Here is a 25,257-nt window from a genome sequence, read left to right on the forward strand (position 1 = left end):
GCTATGAGAACATTTTGAAGTGCCCACGTGGCTCGCCTTTGCAGCTGGAATCCTCAAACAGTGCCCCCATGAGGGAGCTTTCAGAGCCGGATGTGCCCTCCCACTAACTCATTCCAAACTTTTTAAAACAAACAAATTCTGCCTTGCAGGGCTTTTGATTTCTGAGTTGCTATTGCTATTGCTCAATCAAGGACCTAGCGTGTGGGCTGGAGGCTCAGGTGCAAGAAGAACCAGAAGGGCTCCTCTCCCCAGGGGACAGCCAGGGGGCTCCACATAAGGATTGCCCCCCACCCCCACCATCTGTCTCCTGCTGCATCCTGCCCAGAGCCCTCTGCCCAGCCACCCAAGCTGCAGATCAGTCCCGCCCGGCCACTTGTCCACGGGTCTGCTGGGGAAGGCGGTGGAGCAGGAGGCGGAGGAAGGCGTGCAGAGGTACCTGGGTGAGAGTGCCACAGGTGTGACCGGCTACACGCAGAAGGCCAGTCATGGCGAGGCCAGGGCTGCTGCTCCTGCTCCTGCTGCTGGCTCTGCGGACACTACAGCCCTCCTCACTGCCCAGGCCAGACACCACAGAGGGCAAGGTCACCATCGTGGGCCTGATCCTGTCTGCACTGGAGAGAGCCACCTTGTTCCTGGAGGAGAGGCTACCTGGAGTCAACCTGGACGGTGTGGTGGGGTTCCGGGTGCTAGAAGGTGCGTGAGCCCCATTCCCCAGGATGGTCACTGGGAAACCAGTTCTCCTTGTCACCTGCCTTGCTCTGACCCCTAGGACCTGGTGACCACCTGGCGTGGGAAAAGCCTGCTGTGGCTATAAAGAAAGGGGAGGGGTAGGAGCTGCTTTTCTTGGTTTTGGGGCTCAGCCCGCTGTTATCGAGTCTTTTGGAAGGAGGAAGGATTTAAAGGCAACATGAGCAAAGATTTGGAAATTATATTCTCAGAAGGAAATGATCCATTTGACAGCCCTTCCTGCCATACCGTGAACACGGGGGGCGGGGGCGTGCAGAGAAAGCCCTTTTACCAAGAAGGCCACTCCCCTGCATGAGGCTAAGCAGGGACTCTCTCAGGGTTCCTCTCAGCTTCCTCCACTTCCAGCCAAAGCCACCTGAAGGACCTGAGAAAACAGCCAAGTGTTTGTTCAATTTCGAGATATAAAATCCTTAAGGAGAGGGCTGGAGACAGGCCAGGGCCAGCAGCGAGCTCCTCCCTGCAGGCCACCTGACCAAAGCAACAAAGAGCCCAGGCTGGCGGCAGCCAAGGCTGAGAGAAGGCAACCCCAGTCAATCTCCTCTGTCTAAGGCTCTCTGCCCACCAGACCCGGGCAGTGCGCCTCCTCACAGCCCCCCCTGCTCCTCTAGGTAGGACCCTGAGGAGACCCAAGACCCTGTCCCCTCCCCTCCAAGCCAGGAAAGAGACATACCCAGGGTCTCCTTCATCTGACCCCAGCCCCGTCTCAAACTCCTGTAGAAATCAACGAATTGACCCCCAGGGCTGGCTTCCCCAGCAAGCACAGGAGGTGCAGTACCTGAGCAGAACGTTTAGGGACCACGAGAATGTCTTAGGTGGTAAGGAGCCAACACTGACCTAAAAGCAAAGGGTCCCTCAGCTGCCCCACCCGCCCTGAGCCCTCCCTGGTTTCCGGGTAGGCAGCAGACCCCAAGTTCCTTAGTTAATAGCAATGGCTAAATTTTATTAAGTGCTTACTTTGCAGGTGGGTCGTGCTACATCCTCGCTACACATTAGATCATTTAATTCTTAACACCTCTCCCCAAGAAGTAGTAATCGTCACTGTCCCCATTTTACAAATGAGAAAAGTGAAGCAGAGAGAAATCAAATGACTATTTCTGGTCACCCGATGCAAAAATGTTCAATCAGGACCTGAACCTTGAGACGGTGGGGCACTGCCTCAGAGACCAGGCTCTTGTCTGAAACAACCTTCTATCCCTTGGAGCCCTACCCATCACTCAGATCCAGGGCCAATACTGGCTCTGCCATAGCCTCTAAGCGCCCAAGGCAGAGGGACTGACGGCCAGCGGCCAGCGTTAGCGCCGCCCACGGGGGGTGGTTGGGACGGCGCAGTGATCACCTCTTCTCCTCTCTTCTCCCTCGCAGCGCAGCTTCGGGGTGTGCAGGAAGAGTGGGCAGCCGACCCCCTGCTGCGGCCCCTGAGCCTGCGCACCAGGCGGCTGGCGGACAAGCTGGCGGCTCTCCTGCGCAGATCCGTCTTCTACCTGGAGCTGAGTGACCCCGGATACCTTAGAGGTAATAGCGGAGCGGGCCCAGTGCGTCAGGAAGGCAGTGCTGGGGTGTTTGCTTCAATACCCCTGGGCCGGCTCTTCCTGGTGGGGACAGGGAGGTTCTGCCACTGCCCCTTTTTGCCCAGCAAACTGCAGGCAGAGCTGGGAGTGTCCCAGTCACCCCTGACATGGATCCAGGGTCCAGGGCCTTCTCCCACCCACACAGACAGGCAGGACATAGGCAGGGTCAGCACAGGCCCAGGCATGGGCCCTTCATCCTGCACCAGAGGGGAGGTCTGGTCTGGACTGTTCCCCAGGTAGAATTTCTAAAAGGGAAGGTGCTCCTTTGCCCCTGAAACCTTAGTGCTGTGCCAGCCACGCAACAAGGTCTTCTGCCTCCTGATGCCAAGCGCTGTCCTCACCAGGCTTGAGGGACCCTTACAGGGGGACCCATCCTAGAGCCTGGCCTCAGTTGTTCTGTCTCCAGACCAGTGGATCCTTTAGCTCAGACAGGACAGAAGCCAAACACAGCTAACAAAGAGAAGGTAAGAATGACTTCTTGCATCAGTTCACACAGCAAGGTGGCTGCCCCATGGGCAGAGTAGCAAGGAGGTAGGATCGTAGTCTTGGGGCTAGAAGTTAACGTTCCCATAAACGATGTGCCATCTCTCCTTGCAGCTGCATCAGTTGGCACACAGTCAAAAATGTGTCTAAAATTATGTTAGGTCTGCTGCAAGGGGCAGCGGTCGGATCTGCATGCACCAGTTCTATGCTTTCTTATGTCTTAACCAGGGACTGTGCACAGTGGGGCACTCCTGCAATCCCAGCGGCTTGGGAGACTGAGGCAGGAGGGTCAAAACTTCAGGGCTAGCTTCAGCAACTTATTGAGTCCCTAAGCAACTTACCAAGACCCTGTCTCCAAACAAAAAAATTAAAAAGGCTGGGATGTAGCTCAGTAGTAAAAGTGTCCTTGGATTCAATCCCCAGAACCCAAAAAAGAAGTTGTTTGTTGGGGGCGGGGCACTTGTAAACCAGTTCCTCTCCAGGGGCCCCCTTCCTCACTCTCACTTGCCAGGGTGATGGGGGTCATGAGCCACGGCGCTCCTCATTCTGTAGGGCAGCCCAGCTAGCTGCAGGAGACCTAGCCTTCCTGGCCCCTCTGCAGCTGAGTTCTCCATCCTCTTTTAATCCTTATGCACACACCCCTCAGAAATAAGAGCTGTCGCCACATTACAGATGGAGAAAGTGAGATGGGAGACCTGAGCCCTAACACCGGCCCAGCCTGTCTCCCTGAAGTCGACCCGGGCTGCTGCCTGTCTTATAAGAGCTCCACTGTGCGATGGGATCCAAGGAGTCTGCCAGCACTTTCAGTGTGTCTGAGCCGCAGAGGGATGCCCTGGTGTCAATCAAAGCCTATCCCAACACTGCACCCATGGTTTAGGGAAAAAATGTCCTGGGGGTTTTGTGTGTCTGTATGGGAGTGATTGTGTGTGTAGTGTGTGGTGTGTGTGTGGTGTGTGTGTGTGTGTATTGTTTAAAAAGAGATTTAGGCCAGATCATAGCTGGGTCCACCCAGGAGCTTCTGGGGGATTCAAACACTGGCGGAGCAGAAGGCGGGCTTAGAGCTGAACTGGCTGCTACTATGGGCAGTGCCTGGGGCTACCCAGTTCCCCCTGCGGTGGTCTGGGTGGCCCAGGTGGCAGCGCTCTGGTGGCTCACACCTCCCACCTCTCCCCTCTGCCAGAGTTCCGGCCAAGTCTCCAGCCCGGATTTTGGAAGCTGCCCCGCACCTGGACGCACACCAACACCTCGCTGGTCTACCCCGTGCTGGAGCCCGAGGACTCGTTCTCAGAGGAAAGCAGCGACGCATGCCTGGTGCAGCTGCTGGGAACCGGGTGGGTGCCCGAGGACCCCGCTGGATGAAAATTTCACTCACTCCCGACACCCCCAGGCTGCATCCAGGGAATTTATGCAAAAACACACACAGCTCATCCAAGAGTCAGCCCCACAATGCCTGGGGACTCCTTCCCCAGCCTGAAGTTTCCCTGAGTCCCACTGGTCCAGGACAAAGCATCCAGCAGCTCCCGCCGCCCTGCCAGGTCCCAGTCCCCTAGGATCCAACCTCAGGGTCCTCTTTGCAGGCTCTCAAAGGCACCATCCACTCCACTGCAAAGCTTTTGCTCCAACTGCTTGTCCGCCCCCTCACTCAGACCTGTCCTCAGGGCCCACCCTGCCCCTGCACACTGCACACTTTGTACCTGGGCTGCGGGCTCCCAGAACCTCTGTAGCTGTTTTACAGTCCTGTCTCCCCGAGGGGCTTCAGGTCTGCGGGACTGGGAAGGCAGGGCTGAGCCTTAGCTCACTAGCCATTTTATTCTGCTGTAAGGTGGACTTGGAGCAAGTGCCAGGGCAGCACTCCCTCCAGTGCAGGGTCGCAGAGCAGAATGGGCAGCGAGGGTCCCCCTCCACTCAGCATCCTTCAGAGAGGGGTTGGGCCAGGCCACAGCTGGGTCCACCCAGGAGCAGTGCTCTGGTGAGGGTCCCACCCCTGCTACCTGTCTTTATGAGGCAGGTTTGTCATAGGGTACAGGAGCATTTGGGGCCTAGAACCCCAGGCTGCCTAGATCCGAGAGTCTAGGCATGTTTAGGGCCATGATGGGAAAGATGTCATTTGAGGACTCCACAGAGTCATAGAAGTCTCGGCCCTTGGTGGCTTTCCAAACTCAAGACAGCTCCAACATGCTGTTCCCTGAGGTAGAGGTACAGATTTAGGAGATCAAGACACTGGACACCTGTATTTTATTTGGCACCTGCTGTGCCCAGCCTGGAGCCTACTAAGGCTCATACAGTAGGCTGGGGGATCGGCCAGGGCAGACCTGGTGGCAATGGAGCACCACCCTGAACAGACGCGACTGCACTCCCCAGGAACAGCAGCCAGCCCTGCAGGGTCCCAGACTTCTGCAGGACACTCGTGACCCAGCCCAGCTGCTCAGGCTACAGGCTGTCCCACCAGCTGCTCTTCTTCCTCTGGGCCAGAATGGTGAGTGTCAGGGGGGACAGGAGGGAAGACAAGAAGGGCTCACGGAAGGCAGTGTGTCTGCTGCATGCCAGGAAATTAAGTGGCTTTTGGGATTTGTGCCTCAGCCCTCAGGAGGGAGAGGTGAGAGTCAGCTGCCACCTTGGGCTCCATCGCTGAGCCGATTAGATGGTGATGGGTGGGGATGGACTGGGACTCGCTGAGCTGGATCTGAGGACCTCAGAAAAACAGAGAGCGAGAGGATAAAATAGAGGAGGCGGGGAGGAACCCTGCAAAGGACAAATGAGTGGAAGAGGACACTCCCTGCAGGACAGACCAAGCCAGGGCCCTGGTGAGTGGCAGCAGTGTCCTTCACCAGGGCCAGCAGGGAGAGGGAGCCAGAGAGGAGGGAAGGGAGGATGCCCAAGGTGGCCTTGCTGTGGTTCTGGTGTGACCCACCCTGGAAATTCCTTACAATTTCTGTGGTAAAGTGACGCTAGGCAACAACTTGAAATACCAACGAGGCTAAGGCTTTTATATTCGTTTGTTTGTTTTAGCCTGTTTTTCAAAACACTTGAACTTGGAGGAAAGGAGAGCGGGTTTTAAAGGGTGTGACCCACGGCTTCAGGGAAAAGGTGCCCAGCAACCCCAGCAGCTCCCCTGGTGTCTCGGGCCTCCAGGATGCACAGCAGCCCCTGTGGTCATGGAGCTGGGCAGACGTGTTCTAGGTCTGGGGGTGCTCCTGTCCTTGGGGTCCTGAGGACTGAAACCTGGGAGAAGGGACACCCAGCTCCACCTCTTCTACACCCAACATCCTTCTAAACCTAGAATTGTAATCATAATAATGATAAAAATGCTAAAAAAAATGTTTCTTTAAGGGCCTGGGGTCACAATTCAGTAGTAGGCTGTGTGCTTAATATGTGTGACCCCTGGGTTCAGCACACATTGATGTGGAAAATTAGAGCTAATGATCTTCATTCCGAAAATGTTAGTGCCCAGCAGTCCTTGGTTTGATGGTTTTTTAAATTAACATTTCTTTGCAAGCTGCTACAGATCAATGTTATTAGATTCAACAGGTAAAAAGTTAGTCTCACCATTGCAACAGAAGGTTCTAAAGCCTGTTCTCGATTCCTGTTCTTCTCTTCCTGTGCTGGAGAATCATCAGCCAGGTCCAGGGCCCATATTTGAGTAGCCCTGAAGCTGCCCTAGGGGTTCGTCCCTGATTGCACCACAAGGGAGCGTTTGCAGAATGCCTTCTGGGGTGTTGTCCACCCAAGCCAGAGACCCTCTAGTGCCGTTCCTAGTGACCTCTTCCTTTCTGATGACCTTAAGGCAGGGCCAGGCCCCAGCCCAGCGCTTTCAGGCCTCAGTGATGGAGCAGGCTGAGAGAGTGGGTGGAGAAGGAGGAAAGTGGTGGAAAGAGAAGTCCTGGCCCAGACACAGCCCCCAAGACATCTCAGAACTGCGAGTTGAGTGTGTGTGTGTTCCCTGTCCCTGGTGTTTGTCCCCAGCAAGGATGCACAGAGGGACTGTTCCACCAGAGTCAGCACTACATCAGTGTCTTCTGTGCCAACATGATGGAGCTGAACCGGAGAGCTGAGGCCATCGGATACGCCTACCCCACCAGGGATCTCTTCATGGAAAACAGTGCGCTGGCCTTCTGCCCTCAGGATAAAGCAGGGGGTGTTCATGGGTGGTCAGACTCACACATACACACATGTTCTCTCTCTCTCTCTCTCTCACACACACACACACACACACACACACACACACGAGTAGGATTGCCAAGTTAAACAAATAAAAATACAAAGTGCCCAATTAAATATGCACTTCAAATAAGCAGTGGATAAACTTTGGTATAAGTATATCCTAAATATCACATGGGATATACTTATACTAAAAATGTGTTCATTGTTTATCAGAAACTCAGATGTAGCTGAACATCTTATCTCACTGCGTGACCACTTCCTTCCCCCAAGAGCTGTCCCAATGACAGAGCTCACTAAGTAATCCCAGTGACTCAGGAGACTGAGGCAGGAAGCTTACTTTTCAGGTCAACCTCAGCAATTTAGCAAGGCAGTATGCAAACTAGTGAAACCCTGTCTCAAAATAAAAAAAGGGAAAGGGCTGGGGATGTATTCCAGAGGTAAAGCTCCCCTGGGTTCAATCCCAGTAAAATAAAAAAGAGATGGGGAGGGAGGGGGAGAGAGAAAAGGGGAAAAAAGAAATCAGGCCCCAAAGCCTAAAGATGAGGCAGAGAGGAGCCCCTGCGTGGCCACTTGTTGGCTTAGTTGTCAAATCCCTCCCTGTGATCAAGACCCTAAGTGGAGCAGGACACGGGCCTGGGAGCCCCTCCAGGGGGGTCTCTGGCTGCCTCCCTCCCGCCCCTGTGTGGCCTGCGTACCTCCTGCTCTTCCTCCCCTGCGGTGGCCCTGGAGAGGGGAAGGAGCTGGCCTGGGGGTCAGGCCTGCAGAGGGCCCCCTGTTCGCTTCCAGTCATGCTCTGTGGAATCAGCGGCTTCTCTGACTTCTACAAGCTCCGGTGGCTGGAGGCCATTCTCAGCTGGCAGAGGCCTTGGGAGGGATGCTTCGGGAAGCCTGGTGAGCTGTACAGCTGCCCTGGCTGGGAGGGAGTGCGTTTCGGGTGGGAAAGGACGTGTTGGTGTTGGGGCACCGGGAGAGGTGGTGGCATGCCTGTGCAGGCGTGGGCTCACACACAGGCAGAAATGGGCTTGGAGCTTTGGGAGCCAAAATTTTGCAGGTTGTGAGGCAGTACCCCACTTGGTCGGGTCTGCGCAGGAGACTAGAACTGCATCAGCCACCTCGACAGAGGGGATTCTGTGTGCTGGGGTTGGGCAAGGAAAGGCAGAGAGGGCCTGAGGTTTTGTTGCATCAGCAAAGTCAACAGGTAACCAGTGCTTACTGAGCACCTGCTCCTGGGCCCACCCTGGGCTGCGGGGGACGTTGAGGCCTGAGGGAAAGAGGCAGAAACCTCCTACGCCTCCAGTAAGTGAAGCAGTGACCAGTTCTCGAGAGGGTGAGGAAAGAGAGGGACCTGGGAAGGTTCTGTGGGCAGCAGCGGCAGGGGAAGCTCCTGGGAGGAGGCGGCGCACCTCAGAGCTGAGCGGCCCAGGGCTCAGGCTGTAGGTGGCCCCTGCCAGCCCCTCGCCTTTGGAGTATGTCATTTTGCTCTAGGCCCAAATTTCTTCCTCTGAAATAAATGCGATAATCAGCCACCTTCCCAGGTGTGAAAGGACAGACAGGACCCACACTGAGGCTCCCAGGAAATGCTGGTGTCCTCCTGGGAAGCTTGGGATCCCCAAAGACGCAAACACTTTTGAATTAAGGGGATGTGGTTTTTAGGACGGAGTTGATGGACTGAGAAGTCCCCAGCCCCAGACCTCCACGGGGAGCAGGTTGGGGCAGGAACTTGTGTTTCTCATAAGCATGTCCACGGTTCCCCGGGGACGGGTTGGGAACTACAGTTCGAGAAGTCATCAGTCGAGGCCACAGGAAAGGATCTGCAGACAGGTGCAGGAAGAAGCTTCTAGAATAGCCTCAGAATTCCAGAGAAGATCTGAACAGCTTGCGTTGTTAAGAGGGGATGACGTTTATTAAGTAATGTTTCAAACGCTGTCTCTTCTCCAGCTGCCAAGGAGGAGGACCCCCCCACGGCCCCTCCACACCGCCCGCACGTTCTCAGAGTGAAGAGGAGAGAGAAGCAATTCACAGGTAACGAAGCGCCCACAGGCCTTGGTGTGAAGCCAGGGCACCCTAGAAAGGCCAGGCAGACGCTCGTTCTCCTCTGGCACAGGTGCCCTCAGTGGGAAAAGGCCCCTGCACACTGAGGCCCTGGGCGCCAGGCCTCCGTGTCTGGGAGGCAGAGGGAAGGGTGGGCACCTCTCATCACCTCCTCTCAGGAAGTGGGGGTCCAGAGATACTGTGTCCAGTTGGAAGAGCGTGAGGGGCATTCACGGCCTGTTGAAGATCACAGAAGTCCCCACTTGGTCGGGTCTGCGCAGGAGACTAGAACCTGCATCAGCCACCTCAGCAGAGGGGATTCTGTGTGCTGGGGTTGAGCAGGGAAAGGCAGAGAGGGCCTGAGAGCCAGTGGACAAGTGACCAGGCAGGCCTGGTGGCCCTGGAGCCTGGTGACCCCAGAACTGCCCCAAGTTACGCCTGTTGTCCAGGGCCTGAGGAACAGTGCCCCTCTCCCACCAGTGTCCTGGCTGTGATGAGAGCGTAGGGTGGGCGCAGCAGAAGACTGGAGAAGACTGAGAGTAGAATGTGCTCGGGGAAAAGACAAGGAAAACCGCAGAGGGAAGAGGGGCAGGAAGGGAGGCTTCCATTTTATCAATAAATAATAAAACTGCAAAGTTTACAAGGCAAAACCAGAGGGGGAGGTGGACTAGTCAGCCCTCAGCTAGGCCTCCAGTGGACCTTGGTAAAAGATTCCAGCCACCAAACACCTGTCCATCAGCCCTGACGCGGCCTCAGCATCTGCCCACAGGTAGCCAAGGGAGGAAGAGAAACGCAAACCCAAAGAGCCCATTTTGTGGCCACCATCAAAGTCGCACAGGAAGAGAGAGGTTCCCTGGCCAGGCCTGCCTAACAGAGGACACTGGGGCTGCCTGTGTCCAGGCTAGCAGGGGGCTGTGGTCCCTCCCCAAATAGCTGCTTGTCCCCAGAGACTGACAGCCTGGCTGTGGCACTGTCCTGAGGGCCAGAAAGAGCAACAGAATCCCAAAGCCCCAGGCCTTTCCAGCGGCCTAGGAAAGGCCCAGGAGTGCGTGCCCCCTTCACTTCGGCCACGCCGTGATCCCAGTGGCTCAGGAGGCTGAGGCAGGAGGACGGGTTGCGAGTTCACGGCCACCCCAGCAATTTAGCCAGGCTCTAAACAACTTAGTGAGACCCCGTTTCAAAAGGGCTAGGGGCATGGCTGGGTGGCACAGCACCCCTGGGTTCTGTCCCCAGTACCCAAACCAGAAAGGTCTCCCTGGAGCGGGATCTGGACCAGGGTGGGGCCTCAGGTCAGATCCCACCTGGCTGAGGAGGTGGTTCCCCCACAAACAGAGAGTCCTCCCAAGACGAGCAGCCAGGATTCACTTCCTGCACTCTTAGGTCAGCCGGGAGGGAGGGACACAACTCCCAGATGAGCTGGCCCGTCACTGCAGGGGCCCCTGGCAGCCCCCAGTCAGCAGCAGGGGGATGGGTGCCAGCCCAGCAAGGCGGGTCTGACAGGGCATCGAAGCCTCCTCAGGGCGCCAGGCGAGCTGGCTGGGGGACATCTGGGCAGCGCTCATGCTGGTGTGTTGAAGAAAAGGCCAGCACTCAGCAGGGCCCCTCTCCTGCAGATGGCTGCTCCTGCCACAGCACAGCCGTGGCGGTCGCAGCCCTGGGGGGCTTCCTGTATGTCCTGGCGGAATCCCCACCAGCAAAGGGAGAGCTGCGTCTGTCCACAAGACCACCACTGAGCGGCTCCTAGGATGGACGCTCCCACCCCTGCTTCCTGCAGGATGAACAAGCCCCTTCAGCCTTTCCGTGGGTCTTGGAGCCAAGGCCACATCCTGAGAAGGAGGCAGCCGAGGAAACCGACAGCAGGAAACTGTCACTATCTGGGGTTGTCTGAAGCCCTGAGTGAGCAGGGCCAGGGAAGGCAGGGCACATGAATACATTTAGAGCACCATCCTGAGTTGAGTCTTGTGTTCTAAGTCTCCAGCAGCCTCTCGGTCTCTGTTTCTAGTCTCCGGTTTCACTCAAGGAGAATTCTAGGGAGTTATTGCTTCAGTCTGCTTTCTGCTACTCTAACAGAATACCCCAGACAGGGTGATTTATAAACCATAGAAGTTTATTTGTTCTACAGTTCTGGAGGCTGGAAAATCCAAGGGAATGGAGTGGGCATCTAGTAAGGGCCTCATGCCACGTCATAACACAGCAGAGGCAAGGGGGCATGTGTGAGAGGGACAGAGGGGGGACTAACACCGCCAGGTCACGATGCCACATCATCATGCATCATACACCAGCAATGGGCAGCAGTGTGGCTCTGTGCCCAAGCTGCCTGGCTTCAAACCCCAGCTCTGTGTGCTCAAGAAAGTCACAATTTTCTCTGTGACTCATTCTCCTCCTCAATGACATTGTGTCAGCCCCACACTGCAGCAAGGATGATGTGAGTAGCAGACTGAGAGCAGCGCCCACCCCATGCTGGGAGCCAGGTGCTACCTGCTGCACAGAGGGCCAAGTGACAGGGCTCCTGAGCCTCCCACTCCCAGCCCCGGATTCTTCTGTCTTCTGACTCAGCACACGAGCCAGAGCTCAGACCTGGCTTAGCTTTTGAGAGCAGAACTCAGGACTGGCCCAGCCGCTATCTGGGAGCTGCGACGGGTGGTGCACAGAACGTGTGGCACCTTGACTCCAGGGGGGAAGCCTAGCCAACAGCCCTGTCCTCGGGCTGGAAGGCTTTAGTACATCGTCCTGTGCTGGTCCCTGTGACAACCCCACTCCTGCCACGCCCAGCTCCACAGCAGGGAGAGGCCCTCCTAAACCTCAGCAGTCTGCCCTGGACACTGTCCCACAGTGGTGCTTAAGCCGTTGGGCCCAGAGCATCCTGCTCCTGAAGAGTGCCTTCTTTTGAGGCGCTTGTTGTCTTAGGGAACCAGAAGCCAGAATGCACGCCCCTTGGCCCCCCAGTGCTTGGAGGATTTCTCTCCGTTGCCTGTTGCCTTGCAAGAGATGTGACTGTGCCAGGAGTCAGCTGCACATAACGGGATTAGGGGCCAACCACGCCCACCCCATCCTTCCTGAATGGGACGTGGACATCCCTGGGGCCTGACTGCTGCACTTCAGGAGGCTTTAGTTACCAAACAGGACAGGAAGTGACCACAGGCAAACCTGTGCTTAAGTCACCTTCAGGAAAAGGGAGTCCTAATGGAAGAAAAATGCCTGAGACACACCCCCCTGGATGACCACTTCCCCTTGAACCACCTTTGTCACCAAAGGTATTGAAAGGGGCACAGACGAGGCAGAGGAGTCCTCTCACCTCTCCGTGAACACCGCGTGGACCTGAGGCTTCCTGTCCTGTGTTCCGATGTGCTCGTCCTACCTGCCACCACCCCTCCCTACGTGGGTTTCTCAGAGTGTGGCCTGTGGCCACCTCCATTAGAATCACCTGGGGGATGGAGCAAGACGTGCAGATTCCTGGGCCCTCTTCTGGCCAGCCAGGAAGGACCTGGGGACCTGCATGTCTGGCAGGCTCCCACAGAATGCTGGGGCTCACCAAGGTTGAGAACTGCAGGGTCCCCAGGGCATGGAGCTGTATGACAGGATGTGGCAGACAGACAGAACACCTCCACTTGGCATGGGGCGGTGGCCCGGTCGCTGTACATCCTTCCCCTTCACACCCTCCTCACACTCCTTTATGGAGCATGCCTGTTACGAGCTGCACTGTGTCCCCCCAAATTCATATGCTCAGGTCCTGACCCCCAGGACCGCAGAACAGACTGCATTTGAAAACAGGGTTTTGGCAGAGATCATTAGTTAAGATGAGGTCGCACTGAGGTAGGAGACCCCTAATTCAGTGTGACCGCTGGATTTAGGAAAGGGGGGCATTTGGGCACAGAAGCGACACACAGAGAAAGCCCCAGGAGAAGCCGGCGGGGATCAGGTGGACCTCGGCAGCGCTTCTGCCAGCCAGGGGTGCCGGGATCTCCAGGGATCCTTGAGAGGCAGGATGGGAAAGATCCTCCCCAGCTCCCAGGAGAAGCCAACATGGCAACACCTTCATCTCTGACTTCTAGCCTCCAGGACTCTGAGGCCACACAATGCTGTGGCTGAGGCGTACAGGCTATGGCAGTCCCTGGTACAGCAGCCCCAGCAAACTCACCGGGCATCAGGAGCAGCTAGGTCCCTGCAACTCACACCTGATGCAAAGCAAAGCCCCCTTCTGATTGTTCACAGTCTGGTCTTTGTTAAAATGACTGACGCTAAGTGGGCATGGTGGTGCATGCCTGTAATCCCAAAGCTCAGGAGGCTGAGGCAGGAGGATGCAAATTCAAGGCCAACCTTAGCAATTTAGCAAGGCCGTATTTCAATAAATAAATAAATAGGGGCTGAGCTTGTGGCTCAGAGGTAGAGCACTTGCCTCCCATGCATGAGGCCCTGGGACTGATCCTCAACACCACACACACACACACACAAAATAAAGATATTGTGTCCATCTACAACTAAAAAATTATTTAAAAATAAATAAATAAGGGCTGGGGATGTGGCTCAGTACTCTGGGTTCAACCCCAGGTGCAAAAAAAAAAAATCTTCCTGGGGGGTCCCTGGAGGAGGGAGGGGGAGGGGAGAGGGAGGCCGTGCTTGGCTTGCCACCCCACACTCCAGCCTCTGCCTTGTCTTCATGTGGCCTTTTTCTCTGTGTGTGTCTCGGTCTCTTCTCATAAGGACACCAATCAGATTGGTGTCCGCTCCATCCCAGTGTGACCTCATCTTAACTGATTATGTCTGCAAAGTTCCAATATTCAAATAAGGTCTTACCCAGAGGTTCTGGCATCTGACCCTGTCACACACTAGATCACAACAGTGGCCCCTAGAGGGGCCTGGCCTGGCCAACTAGGCTCGCCAGGGCGCCTAGGAGGGCCACACATGGCCCAGGCACCCGGGCCCTGTCTAACCTGGACACTGTCATGGGACAAGAGCCCTGAGAGGCTCTTGCCCCCAGGGCCAGCTCCAGGGCTTCACCCAGGACCCTGCAGAGGGTCCTGGGCTGCTTTAACCCTCTGTTCTCACCACCTGTTGTGAGCTAACCATGCCATTAACTTAGGCAAAACGTGTCTTTCCACAATTTCAAGAGTTTATCAAATGACAAATTCACAGGCGGGAAGCAGGTGTGGGTCAGCTGGTAGTCATAAACTGGACAAATAGGTCTTTATTCCAATCTTAATTTTTTTTTTTTTTTTTTGGTGGTACCAGGGATTGAACTCAAGGGCACTCAACCACTGAGCCACATCCCCAGCCCATTTTTGTGTTTTGTTAGAGACAGGGTCTCACTGAGTTGCTTAGCGACTCACTAAATTGCTGAGACTGGCTTTGAACTTGCGATTCTCCTGCCTCTCCTCCAGAGCAGCTGGGATTACAGGCGTGCACCACCACGCCTGGCCTCCAATCTTAATTTCTAATATGGACAACGTTCAAGTCACACATCGTACTTCACACGGTTGCTAAGAGCCACAGCCAATTAATATGATGCATGGCATTTTTGATTGAAAGGTGATGCCAGCTAGCCATAGAGATGATATGATTATGTTAAAAATTACATTCATATGGATACCGGACTCCTGCTGTTTACCTCGGGCCTGCTGCGGGACTCCTGGAGAGTTCCCATTGGTTGGGAAAGTGCAGTAGGAGGGAATTCCGGGGGAGGAACTTGCGCTGGGGTTCCGGGAGGAGACCGGAGAAACGCCGCGTGGAATCTTCCCGGGCACGAACGTGGTATTGGCGGTTATTTCAAAAATAAAGTTTGTTCCTGTTTGAGTGGCTCGTGATCTTGTGCCCAGCCAGACTGCGGCAACAGTGACATATAAGTGGGTCACAGAAACACTAAGAAAGGGTTAAGGCAGCCGCAGGGTGACAGGATGCTGAGCACAGGCAGAGAGGATGTGAGTGCAGAGTCACTGTAGGTGGCAGATAAGGGTTTCAACAAGGCAGGTCCTCAGAGTGCTCAAAGCAGAGGGTCCTGACAGATGGCAGTTTCCGTTTCAGTCAACTTGAAGCGGGTCACGCGTGGTCATCACAGGCAGGAGAAAGCGCGTTCAGCTAAAGCCTGAGGGGGACAGGAAATCAGAAGTTCACCCTGTGGCGATGATCCTGGGCAAGTCTCATAAGGAGTGACCAGGTAACAGGGTCAGGGGATGCTGTGATCAGCTTCAGGGTCTTAGTGAGGGATTCACATCTGCTGATGGTGAAAAGCTCAGCTTGTGTGGGTTCCTGATTTGGGACGTCCCTGTGTGCAGCTACTCCTTAGTTTAGTTTGATAAGTTGGTACCTGTATGTTGTTCATCAATTTGCACCTGTGATTGTACAGGCAGATGGTGGTTGTTTACTTGTAGAAAAAAAGTGTGGAGTCATCCTACCTTAGCTCGTACTCAAAATGGAGGAGCTCATAGCAAACTAGTGTTTTACAAAATGAAATACAAAGGTTTAGGCATAGCTGAAGGCCACTGTTCAAGCAGGGCAGGCCTGCACTTTCACATTCATTTTACTTTTCCTTTTTTTGGGGGGGGGAGGGGTGTTGCTGGGAGTAAACCCAGGGTGGGGACAGAACACAGGGCACTTTTCCACTGAGCTACCTCCACAGGACTTTTTATTTTTTGAGACAGGCTCTTGCTAAGGTGCTCAAACTTGTGAACCTCCTGTCTCAGCTTCTGGGATTATAGGTGTGCATCATCATGCCCTCCTGAAATTCTAAATATTTTTTATAGCAAGGACCCCTGTTTTTGTGGTACACAAATAATGTAGCTGACCTTGCCTGTCTCTCATCAAAAATGCCCAGGTCATAAGTCAAAGCCAGGATGAGGAAGTGTTCTAGGTCAAGGGAGACCACAGAGGATAACTAAATGCAGCTCCCACCTGGATCCTGGATTGGGATGGAGGGACAGTTACAAAGGACATTACAGGGACAACTGGCAAAATTTGAAGATGAACTAGGGATTAAACAAACAATATAAGTACTATCAATGCAAAACGTCCTAATTTCACTTGTCCAGCAGCACACGCCTGTAATCCCAGCAGTTTGGGAGGCTGAGGCAGGAGGATTGTAAATTCAAACCCAGCCTGAGAAACTTAGCCGAGCACTTAGCAACTCAGTGAGACCCTTTCTCTAAATAAAATGTAAAGAAGGGTTGGGGATGTGACTCAGTGTGGTTAAGCACCCCTGGGTTCAATCGTAAGTACCAAAGAAAAAAAAAAAAAGAAAGAAAGAAAATGTCATTGTCCCATTGTCCTGGAAGGTCATAGTGAAGTATTGAGGTAAAGGACCGTGTCTGCAACATAGCTGCAACTTGCTCAAGAAAAAAGGTGTATGAATAACGTAACAATATTAAATAGGGCAAATGTTAACAATTGAGAAATCTGAGCAAACTGTATAAGGGAGTTCTTTATAATTTTTTTTAATAAAGAGGAAACATCAACTTATTCGGCTATTTTAAAGAATAGAGCTTAGTTTTCAAAGAAGTGGAGTTCATGCAGAGGTAATGTTTTACTGACTTTTATCACTGATGTCACTATCTAAGGAAGACCTTAAATTAGACTCCAACCAGGGATTTCCAGAGAGCCACCATCATCACTCATTATTTTGTGTGTGTGTGTGTGTGTGTGTGTGTGTATTTAGTTGTCAATGGACCTTTATTTTTCTTACTTAGAGGTGGTGCTGAGAACCGAACCCGGTGCCTCACACGGGCCAGGCAACGCTCTACCACTGAGCCCCCCAGCCCCTCCTCACTCGTGTTTAAGCACTTGCTAGGTCGACGGGTGCAGGGTAGGAGCGCTGGGGTCTCCCACGCGGGTGCAGAGACGCTGAGGGCGGGACTGAGACGTAGGAAAGGACGCGGCGCGGGGAACAGGGTCCTCGGGAACCAGACCCAGGGGGGGTCCGCCGGCCGGCTCCCGCTGCAGGGGCTGCTGCCCCCCTGCCCGGGGCGGGGCGGGCCCCCACGGCCTGCAACCACGTCGGGGTAAGAAGTGCCTTTCCACCAGCGACTCAGCCCGACCCGCCCGGATTTTAAAAGAGGAGCCCGCACGTCCTTGGGAAGAGAGTTCTCGCGAGACCGGGAAGGAGCTGAGCCGTTCCGAGGGGGAAGGCGCCACCCGAGGGTCTCGAGTCACGTGAGGCGGGCCCACGTGACCGGAGGCCCGACCCCCAACATGGCGACGCCCACGGGTCGAGGTCTTCTCTTCCTGATCGCGCTGCTCGGCTTCCTCGGGGCAGCGTCCGGCGGCCTTGGCGCTGGGTGAGTGGGCTGGCCAGGCGGGCGGGCGCGGCGCGGGGACCCCTGCCCTCCGTGCTCACCTGCGCGTGCCCGCAGGGCCTCCCGCGACGACGACCTGCTGTTGCCCTATCCCCGCGCGCGCGCGCGCCTCGCCCGGGACTGCACGCGGGTCCGCTCCGGCAGCCGCGAGCACGAGAGCTGGCCCCCGCCCGCCGCGAGCCCCGGCGCCGGCAGCCCGAGCGTGCGCGCCTTCGTCTCGCACTTCGGCGGGCGCGCGGTGGCCGGCCACCTGACGCGGGTCGCCGCGCCCCTGCGTACCTTCTCCGTGCTGGAGCCCGGCGGGTCCGGAGGCTGTTCCGAGCGGCGCCGCGCCACGGTGGAGGAGACCGCGCGGACCGCCGGCTGCCGCGTCGCCCAGAACGGCGGGTTCTTCCGCATGAACTCGGGCGAGTGCCTGGGGAACGTGGTGAGCGACGGGCGACTGGTGAGCAGCTCCGGGGGGCTGCAGAACGCGCAGTTCGGGATCCGGCGCGACGGGACCCTGGTCACCGGGTGAGGAGGCACGGAGTTCCGTGGCTGTCGAGGGCAGAGGGCCTGAGATTTGGGTTGTAGTTCTGCAGCTGTGTTCAAGTCACCTAACCGGACTGAGCCTCCTTTTCCTCCTCTGCAGAATGGGGATAGTAAAGTGGCTCACGCTGTGTCTTTGGGTGCTTGTTTGATGTCAGGCAGTGTGATGTGCCCTGGCGGGGACAGCAGTGAAGGGCACGCACGCTTTTGCCTTCCTTAACAGACCGTCCCCATTACTAAGAAAAGTAAACCAAGGTCAGGTAAATAGTGAAGATGAATTCAGATTCAAAAGATCAGGGTGAACCCACCATAGTTGGAAATTGGGGTTTTTGGGTAGGGTGGTGAGGAATAGGCCTGAGAAAGTGACCTTGGACTTGAGACCTGAGGATTAATCAGCCAAGGTCAGAACTCAAGAAAAAGCATTCCAGGCAGAGGGAACAGGTGCCTGTATGTGAGGGACCCACAAAAGGAGCCTGTTATCAGAGGGTGACAGACTGATTAAGAGTCTGGGGGAGCTGGGCAGAGGCTGGATTGGGGAAACAAGGAGACCAGCTGAGAGCCTGCTACAGGCAAGAGGGGTAGCTTTGCTGGAGTGACAGCTAGAGATCGAAGGCCACACATGGAGTTGAGATCGGTGGGGTGGCTTTTTCTATTAAATGAAGTATAGACTATTTGCAGAGTTGTGACAGAACCCTGCCCAACTTCAGTCCTATTGGTCTTGGCTGTTAGAACAAGAGGATTCCACAGAGTTGCAGAGCACCATAGCTATTCTCAGGTGCAGGCCCTTCCTGGGGCAGGAGGAAGAATCAGGGAGCCGGGATGAGGAGGGAAGGGAAAAGCAGCCCCACCACCCACGGTTAGCCCAGTTGGTGAGTGAGCCTCACGCCTTCCCTGGGTCCAGGTACCTGTCCGAGGAGGAGGTGCTGGACACTGAGAATCCATTTGTGCAGCTGCTGAGTGGGGTCGTGTGGCTGATTCGCAATGGAAGCATCTACATCAATGAGAGCCAGGCCACCGAGTGCGATGAGACCCAGGAGACAGGTGAGGGGCGAGGAGGCGGACAGTGTGGGGAAGGGGAGGCTGGGCAGCAGCTCTCTTGAGAACCAGACATAGGAGGATCTATTTTTAAGTCTTTAGACAAGTGTTTATATAGCAGCTAGTTTGTGCTGCACGATATCTTAAAGAGACAATTATGATAAACTGAAAACAACCAAGCGCTAAGAAAGAAAAAGTTGGGAGAAAGGGGCAGGATGTTCGTGGATCAGCAACCTCAGCATCATCCAGGAGCTTGTTTAAATGCAAAGCCATGAGCCCACCCACCTCATACTTGCCGCCTCAGGATCTCTGGAGGTGATGTCCAAGGGTCTGTGCTTTAAGGACCACCCCGCCACCTTGGTGATTCTAATGGATACTCAGGTTTGGGAGCCACTGGAGAGCAGACTACTGGCATGGAGAAGGGGATGCCCTGGCCCTGACTTGTGGGCTATCTTAGGGTGGGCAGTCAGGGAAGGCTTCACTGAGGAGGTGCTCTTGGAACAGAAGGGCAAGCCATGGGAGGAACTCAGGAGGAGGAGGTTCTCCGTGAGCCGGGGACAGGAAGTGCAGTGTTCCTGAGGAGAAGTGACTGGGGGCTGGTGAAGCTCGTCCCAGGAGATGAGGCAGGACAGCACTGGAGAGGTCATGCAGCCTGGGATTTTGTTCTGAGTGGCGGAAGTCATTCAGGAGTTCCTGCTGGAGCTCACCCCTCCTTGGGTGCCCTGAAGACAAGCCTTCAAGCTGTGGCATGGACACTGACTGGGACAGGGCAGATGGGAGGCCGAGAGACCAGTGAGGCAGCCATCATGCATCCAGGGGACAGGCCAGGCGGCCTGGACCTGGAGGTGGAGAGTGGCAAGAAGTAGGAACAGAGCCCAGGAGGCCTCTGAGGGGCCGGGTGGTCAGCCAGGCTGCCTCTCCTCCAGGTTCCTTTAGCAAATTTATAAATGTGATGTCGGCCAGGACAGCTGTGGGCCATGACCGTAAGGGGCAACTGGTGCTCTTCCATGCAGACGGACAGACAGAACAGCGTGGGTAAGTTCCAGAAACTAGGGCCTCCAGACCTAGGCGGAGTCTGCTTTGAGAAACCTCAGCACACCAGCAGTCATCCTGACACAACCATTTTCAGACATGTCCACACCCTCTGTCCTGCCTTCTGACAGGAGGAGGGACTCTAGGTCTCCCCAGTTCCCAGAACTTCTCTCCTCTACACACTTCATCTCAGTCCCTCAGTGCTAGGGTCCCTTCCAAGCCCCAGTTGGCCACAGGATTAGCAGATGAAGACCTTGGCTCCAGTTCCAGCTCAGTGTGGCCAACTCTGTGGCTTTAGGTAAGTCACTCAGCCACTCTGAGCTGCAGGTTCGTCCCCCACAGGTAAAGTGTAGCATTACTACTGCTGCGTAGCAAATTAGCACAAGCATATCAGCCTAAGCAGTGATCCCAGTTCTTTCTGTAGGTTAGAAATCAGAAACGCTAGACTGAGAGTATTCTGTCCCAGGACCAGATCACGATGTGGGGGCTTTCATCTGGAACTTCTGGGAAGAGTCCTCTTCCTGGCACATTTGGGTGCGTGGCAGCATCCTTCTGTGCAGGACTGAGCCTTTGTTCCCTTGCTGGTCCCCAGCTGGGATCCTTCAGCTTCCTGAATTGTCCTTCTCATGAGGACCCTCCCCGGTCTCCAGGCCACAGAGGTGTGTCCAGGCTTTCACTTCCTCCTCTGCTGCCAGCCGGAGAGCTCTCTGCTTGTAAGGGTTCCTGTGGTCCCTCTGGGCTCACCCAGGAAGTCAGGATGTCCCCCGCAAGGACACTTGGGCCACCTGACAGCATGATCACGGGCGTGATGCCTCATATTCACAGCTGCCTAGGATTAGGGTGGGCGTTGCTGGGGGCCCGTTCAGAGATGTACCTGCCCTAGCGGGCACAATACCGTGCGCTGTCAAAGGCAAGAGGAGTCGCGCTCAGCGGCACTGCTCTTGTGCCGCAGCGTCAACCTGTGGGAGATGGCCGAGTTCCTGCTGAAACTCGACGTGGTCAACGCCATCAACCTGGATGGAGGTGGCTCTGCTACCTTTGTGCTCAACGGGACCTTGGCCAATTACCCGTCAGATCATTGGTGAGGGCACAGAGCCTGCCTCTGACTGTCTCATTCAGCCAGTGAGTGTGAGCGGAAGACTCAGGATCCCCACCCTGGGATCTGCCCACGCCCTTGAGCAGGGTTGGGAAAGACCTCCCTGCAAATGGTGAATAGGAGCAGAGATTGAGGGTGAGGAGGTGGCTGGGGGTGGGGGCGGGGCTTCCAGGCAGAGGGCACAGCATACACCTAGGCGCGGGGTGGGAAGGTCAGCAGGGATTGAGGAGGGGCCTGTAAACAGCCAGAAGGTGAGACTGGGGGTGGGGGGAGCCCTCGTTGGCTGGGGACTTGAGGGACCTGCTGGGCCGGCACTGTGGCCCCTTCTCATCCCCTTCATCCCCCCGCAGCCAGGACAACATGTGGCGTTGTCCCCGGCATGTGTCCACCGTGGTGTGTGTGCATGCGCCCTCCTGCCAGCCACCGGACTGCAGCGGCCACGGGACCTGTGTGGAGGGCCGCTGCGTGTGCACCGGGCACTTCTGGCGGGACGCTGCCTGCAGCGAGCTGGACTGCGGCCCCTCCAACTGCAGCGGCCACGGGCTGTGCACGGAGAGTGAGTGGGGGCCTGGGGGCCTGACGGGGTCCGTCTTCCCGGTGCCTGGCCTGACCTCTCACCTGGCCTCCTGGGTCTTGTCTTGGCAGCCGGCTGCCACTGCGATGCTGGATGGATGGGGTCCAATTGCAGTGAAGGTGAGGCCACCGGCCGCCCCTGCCCACTGGCCCTGCCCGCTGGCTCTCCCGCTGGCCCTCCGGGAGAGGGAGCTGCTCTGCTGCCTCTGCCCCGCCCTCCATCTGGGAAACTGCTCTCGCCGCCCGTGTGAATCCCTGTCTGATTTCCTGTGGCTGTTGGACACCACCAAGCAGGTGGCCAGGAGAGCAGAAAGGTGTCCTCTCACAGTTCTGGAGACCGGGACTCAAAACCCAGGTGTGGGCAGAGCCACACCCCCTCCTCCTGTCCCTGTGAAGCAGCTGCTGGGGGCTCCTGGTCCCTGGGCTTGGGGCAGCAGCACCTGTCTCAGCCTCCCTTGCCCATGGCCACTTCCCTGTTCTGTCCAGTCTGCTCTCTCAAGAACCCGGGGTTCTCAGCTTTGGGACCCACCTTAAATCCAGGATGATGTCTTCTTGAGACTCTTAACTTAGTGACTCTGCAAAGACCCTGTTTCCAGATAAGGTCACCTTCAGGGACTGGCCTGGGAGGAGCAGGGGCTGACCACACCGAGTCCTGCAGAAGGAGGCCCTGGCACCTGAAGCCTGATCTTTGTCCCCCGTCTCCTCTCTGCAGAGTGTCCCCTTGGCTGGCACGGGCCAGGCTGCCAGAGGCCTTGCCAGTGTGAGCACCAGTGTCCCTGCGACCCACAGACTGGCAACTGCAGTATCTCCCGAGGTACGGGGCCTCCCGGGACCCCCAGATGGGGGGGCAGGCCTTTGTCCCCCAGCCCTGCAGCCTGTCTCTGGTTTCTTACAGCGAAGCAGTGTCTCCAGCCACCCGAGGCCACCCCGAAGGCAGGAGAGCTGTCCTTTTTCACCAGGTGCGTGCTTCCGTGGGACTGAGGGAGGCCAGGACATGGTGTCCGCACACCCAGGGGGTATGTCTCCATTGCAAGCCCAGGGCAGTGGCAGCTGACCGACAGTCCAGAGAGCCGTGAGAACGCCCGGGCCACCGCGCTGGTGGGAGCGGAGGAGGCCTGTGGCTCCCGTCGCCCTGTGGCTCCCGTCGCCCTGGCTGCAAAGACTGGGGACTCTTTTTCCCAGCTCAGACTCTGCTGAACGCGAGGTCCTGTCCCCCTGGGCCCTCAGTGCTCAGGGCGAGCTGCTGCACCTTTCCCTGTTCTCTCCCTGGCCTCAGACTCCAACCCCGGGGGCTTGGTCCAGAGACTTCTGCCCCGCCCCCACTGGGGTCTTGGGCGGAGCCAAGAGCCTCATTTCCCCACGATCCTGGACGCTGCTCTCCTCTCCTTGAGGCCCTCTCTCCTGTTGTTGCCACCTTGATAGCGCAGTCCCAGGCACTGGCGCTCCCTTGACTGGAGGTGGCGTTGCTGTGAAAGCAGAGCTCCCCGGCCTTCCTAGAGGGAGCCCGGGAGCTCCTCAGAAGGGCAGATGGCAGGTCCCCCCTGGAGTCCTGACTTGGAGAGTCTGAGGGTCCAGACCTGGAGGCCCAGGATCACATCACTCGAGGTGCCGTCTGAAATGCACCAGGGCAGGGACAAGTGGAGTCCCTGGAGTCCCGGCTGCAGGTCCAGGCTCCTGCAGAAGTGAGACTCCAAGCCCCGCTGCCCTACCCACCTGAAACCCAGCAGCACCTGGCGGCCAGGGAAGGGCGGTGGGGGACTGGCGGGCGGGGCTGCAGTCCCCTGAGCATCTGCAGGTGGATGCTTGTGCCCTGAGGGCTGCGGCCTAAGACCTGAGCGACTGTCATCCAAAGACCCAGCCTGTTCTTTGCCAGCTCCCTGACCTGGAAAGGGGACCGCTCTCCCTGCTCTGCCTGCACAGCCCAGTCTTGGTTGCCAGTTGGAGCACAGCTTGCCAACTTGCCGGCAGGAAGTGGTCCTCCCCGGTTTTATTTGGCACACAACTTGGCGTCTGAGATATAAGCAATACCTGACCAGACTCAGTGGTGTACTCCTGTGATCACAGCAGCCTGGGAGGCTGAGGCAAGAGGATTACAAGCCAGCCTCAGCAACTCAGCAAGGCCCTGTCTCAATAAGATAAAGGGCTGGGTGTGTGGCTCAGTGATAAGTACCCTAGGGTCCAGTCCCCAGTACCAAGATAATAGAGTGTGTGTGTGTGTGTGTGTGTGTATGGATGGATAGAAAGAATCTGAAAATGAGTAACATTCACGCTTTTCTTTAAGTTATTTATTTTTATGTGGTGCTAAGAATCAAACTCCATGCTTCACACATGCTTCTGCCACTCAGCTACAGCCCCTCATGTTTTCTTCCAAAAGTTGTTTTTTTTTTAATTGTTGATGGACTCTTAATTTTTATTTTATTTGTATGTGGTGCTGAGAATTGAACCCAGTGCCTGACACATGCTAGGCAAGTGCTCTGGCACTGAGCCACAATCCCAGCCCATCTTTCAAAAGTTTTAATGGTTTGGAAGTATCAGGGGATGTGGGCCCACAGCCTCGGCCCCTGTTGCTCGGGCACAAATCTTCATGTCCCCGTACTCCCCCACCCCACCCATTTGGCTCGGTGCTCCCAGGTCTGGGGTGTGGGAACCTTCCCCTGCTTCTCCGGCCTGAACCCCCAGCAGCCCCTTCTCTCCACCCAGGACCACCTGGCTGGCCCTCACCCTGGCCTTGGTCTTCCTACTGCTGCTCAGTATTGTGGCCAACGTGTCCTTGCTGCTTGGCTCCAGAGCAGAGAGGAAACGGCACCTGGACGGGGACTACGTGTACCACCCACTGCAGGAGATCAACGGGGAGCTCCTGGCCTCGGAGAAGGAGCAGGCTGGGGACACCCATGACCCCTTCAAGGACTGACCCCGAGCTGCCCCAGCGGCCTGTCCTGAAGGATTGTGTTGTCCACACGGACCAGCTTCTGCAGGAGGGATTCTGAGGCCACCGACGCGGACCTGCAGATAGCCTCAGCCCCAGCACTGTGGCCAAGCTTCCAGTGGCACTGTGCCACCTCCCACCTGGCCCTGGCCCTGGCCCTGGCCTGTGCCCACCTGTCCGCCTGCCACGGCACATGCGACCCCAGCAATCCCGGAAGACTGCTTCTCCTCCCCCGCCTGCCTATGTCTGCTGCCCGCGAGGCCTGTCCTCCTGGAGGGCCTGGGCACTGCCAGAGTCCCCAGCATCCTGGGGACAGGGCCCTGGTGAACCTGTGTTCAGTTCCTGTGTGGCGAGTCCCAACCATGTCCCCACAGGATGGAGTAAAGGGATCCGCCTGCCTTTCTGGTCACGTCACAGAGCCCCTTTCTACGGACTCTCCGGATTTGCCGGCTGGAACTCTGTTCCTGTCCTAGGGGCCCTCAGGAGAGCTGGGAGGGGTGAGGTGGGGCCAGGCCGCGGTCATCCTGCCTCAGGAAGGTTCTCTTCCTTGAATAAACGGATATCCTGAAGGGAGCCACCAGGGGGCGTCTGAGGTCTGACTCCCGGAGCTGGCCCCCCCTGGGTCTGAGCAGATGGGGATTCTTAGCCTGCTGCCCCCTGACAGCTGTGTGGGACCCTGCACGCCTACTGTGCACACGGTGGCTGGGGACTTGGTAAAACCAGACCCTGGCCAATGCACAGGTGAGGATTTGGAGTGGAGACAGACCCCACAGGTCTGGGCTGCCCTGCCCGCCG

At 56.5% G+C, this 25,257-nt stretch overlaps 2 protein-coding genes across 3 annotated transcripts; both read left to right on the forward strand.

Annotated features, from left to right (window-relative positions):
• Positions 1-485: 485 nt before the first annotated feature.
• Positions 486-10,734, forward strand: C19H16orf89 (chromosome 19 C16orf89 homolog). Its single transcript, XM_076840855.2, has 8 exons — positions 486-693; positions 2,110-2,259; positions 3,979-4,129; positions 5,160-5,274; positions 6,762-6,897; positions 7,746-7,850; positions 8,898-8,981; positions 10,604-10,734. Exons 1-8 carry the CDS (start codon positions 486-488, stop codon positions 10,732-10,734), a joined length of 1,080 nt encoding a protein of 359 aa, XP_076696970.2.
• A 6,428-nt stretch (positions 10,735-17,162) lies between these two features.
• Positions 17,163-25,035, forward strand: Nagpa (N-acetylglucosamine-1-phosphodiester alpha-N-acetylglucosaminidase). Of its 2 annotated transcripts, none has more exons than XM_076839899.2 (10): positions 17,163-17,254; positions 17,330-17,785; positions 18,702-18,841; positions 19,762-19,870; positions 20,820-20,948; positions 21,314-21,519; positions 21,609-21,656; positions 22,249-22,350; positions 22,432-22,495; positions 24,376-25,035. In XM_076839899.2, the coding sequence occupies exons 1-10, from the start codon at positions 17,169-17,171 to the stop codon at positions 24,521-24,523; spliced, it is 1,488 nt and encodes a 495-aa protein (XP_076696014.2). In that variant the 5' UTR covers positions 17,163-17,168; the 3' UTR covers positions 24,524-25,035. The 2 variants fall into 2 exon arrangements, with proteins under 2 accessions (XP_076696014.2, XP_076696013.2); XM_076839898.2 differs by having other exon boundaries at positions 24,237-24,543.
• Positions 25,036-25,257: the final 222 nt, after the last annotated feature.

Source organism: Callospermophilus lateralis, chromosome 19 (genome assembly GCF_048772815.1).
Source record: "Callospermophilus lateralis isolate mCalLat2 chromosome 19, mCalLat2.hap1, whole genome shotgun sequence".
In the NCBI taxonomy this organism is placed as follows: domain Eukaryota; kingdom Metazoa; phylum Chordata; class Mammalia; order Rodentia; family Sciuridae; genus Callospermophilus; species Callospermophilus lateralis.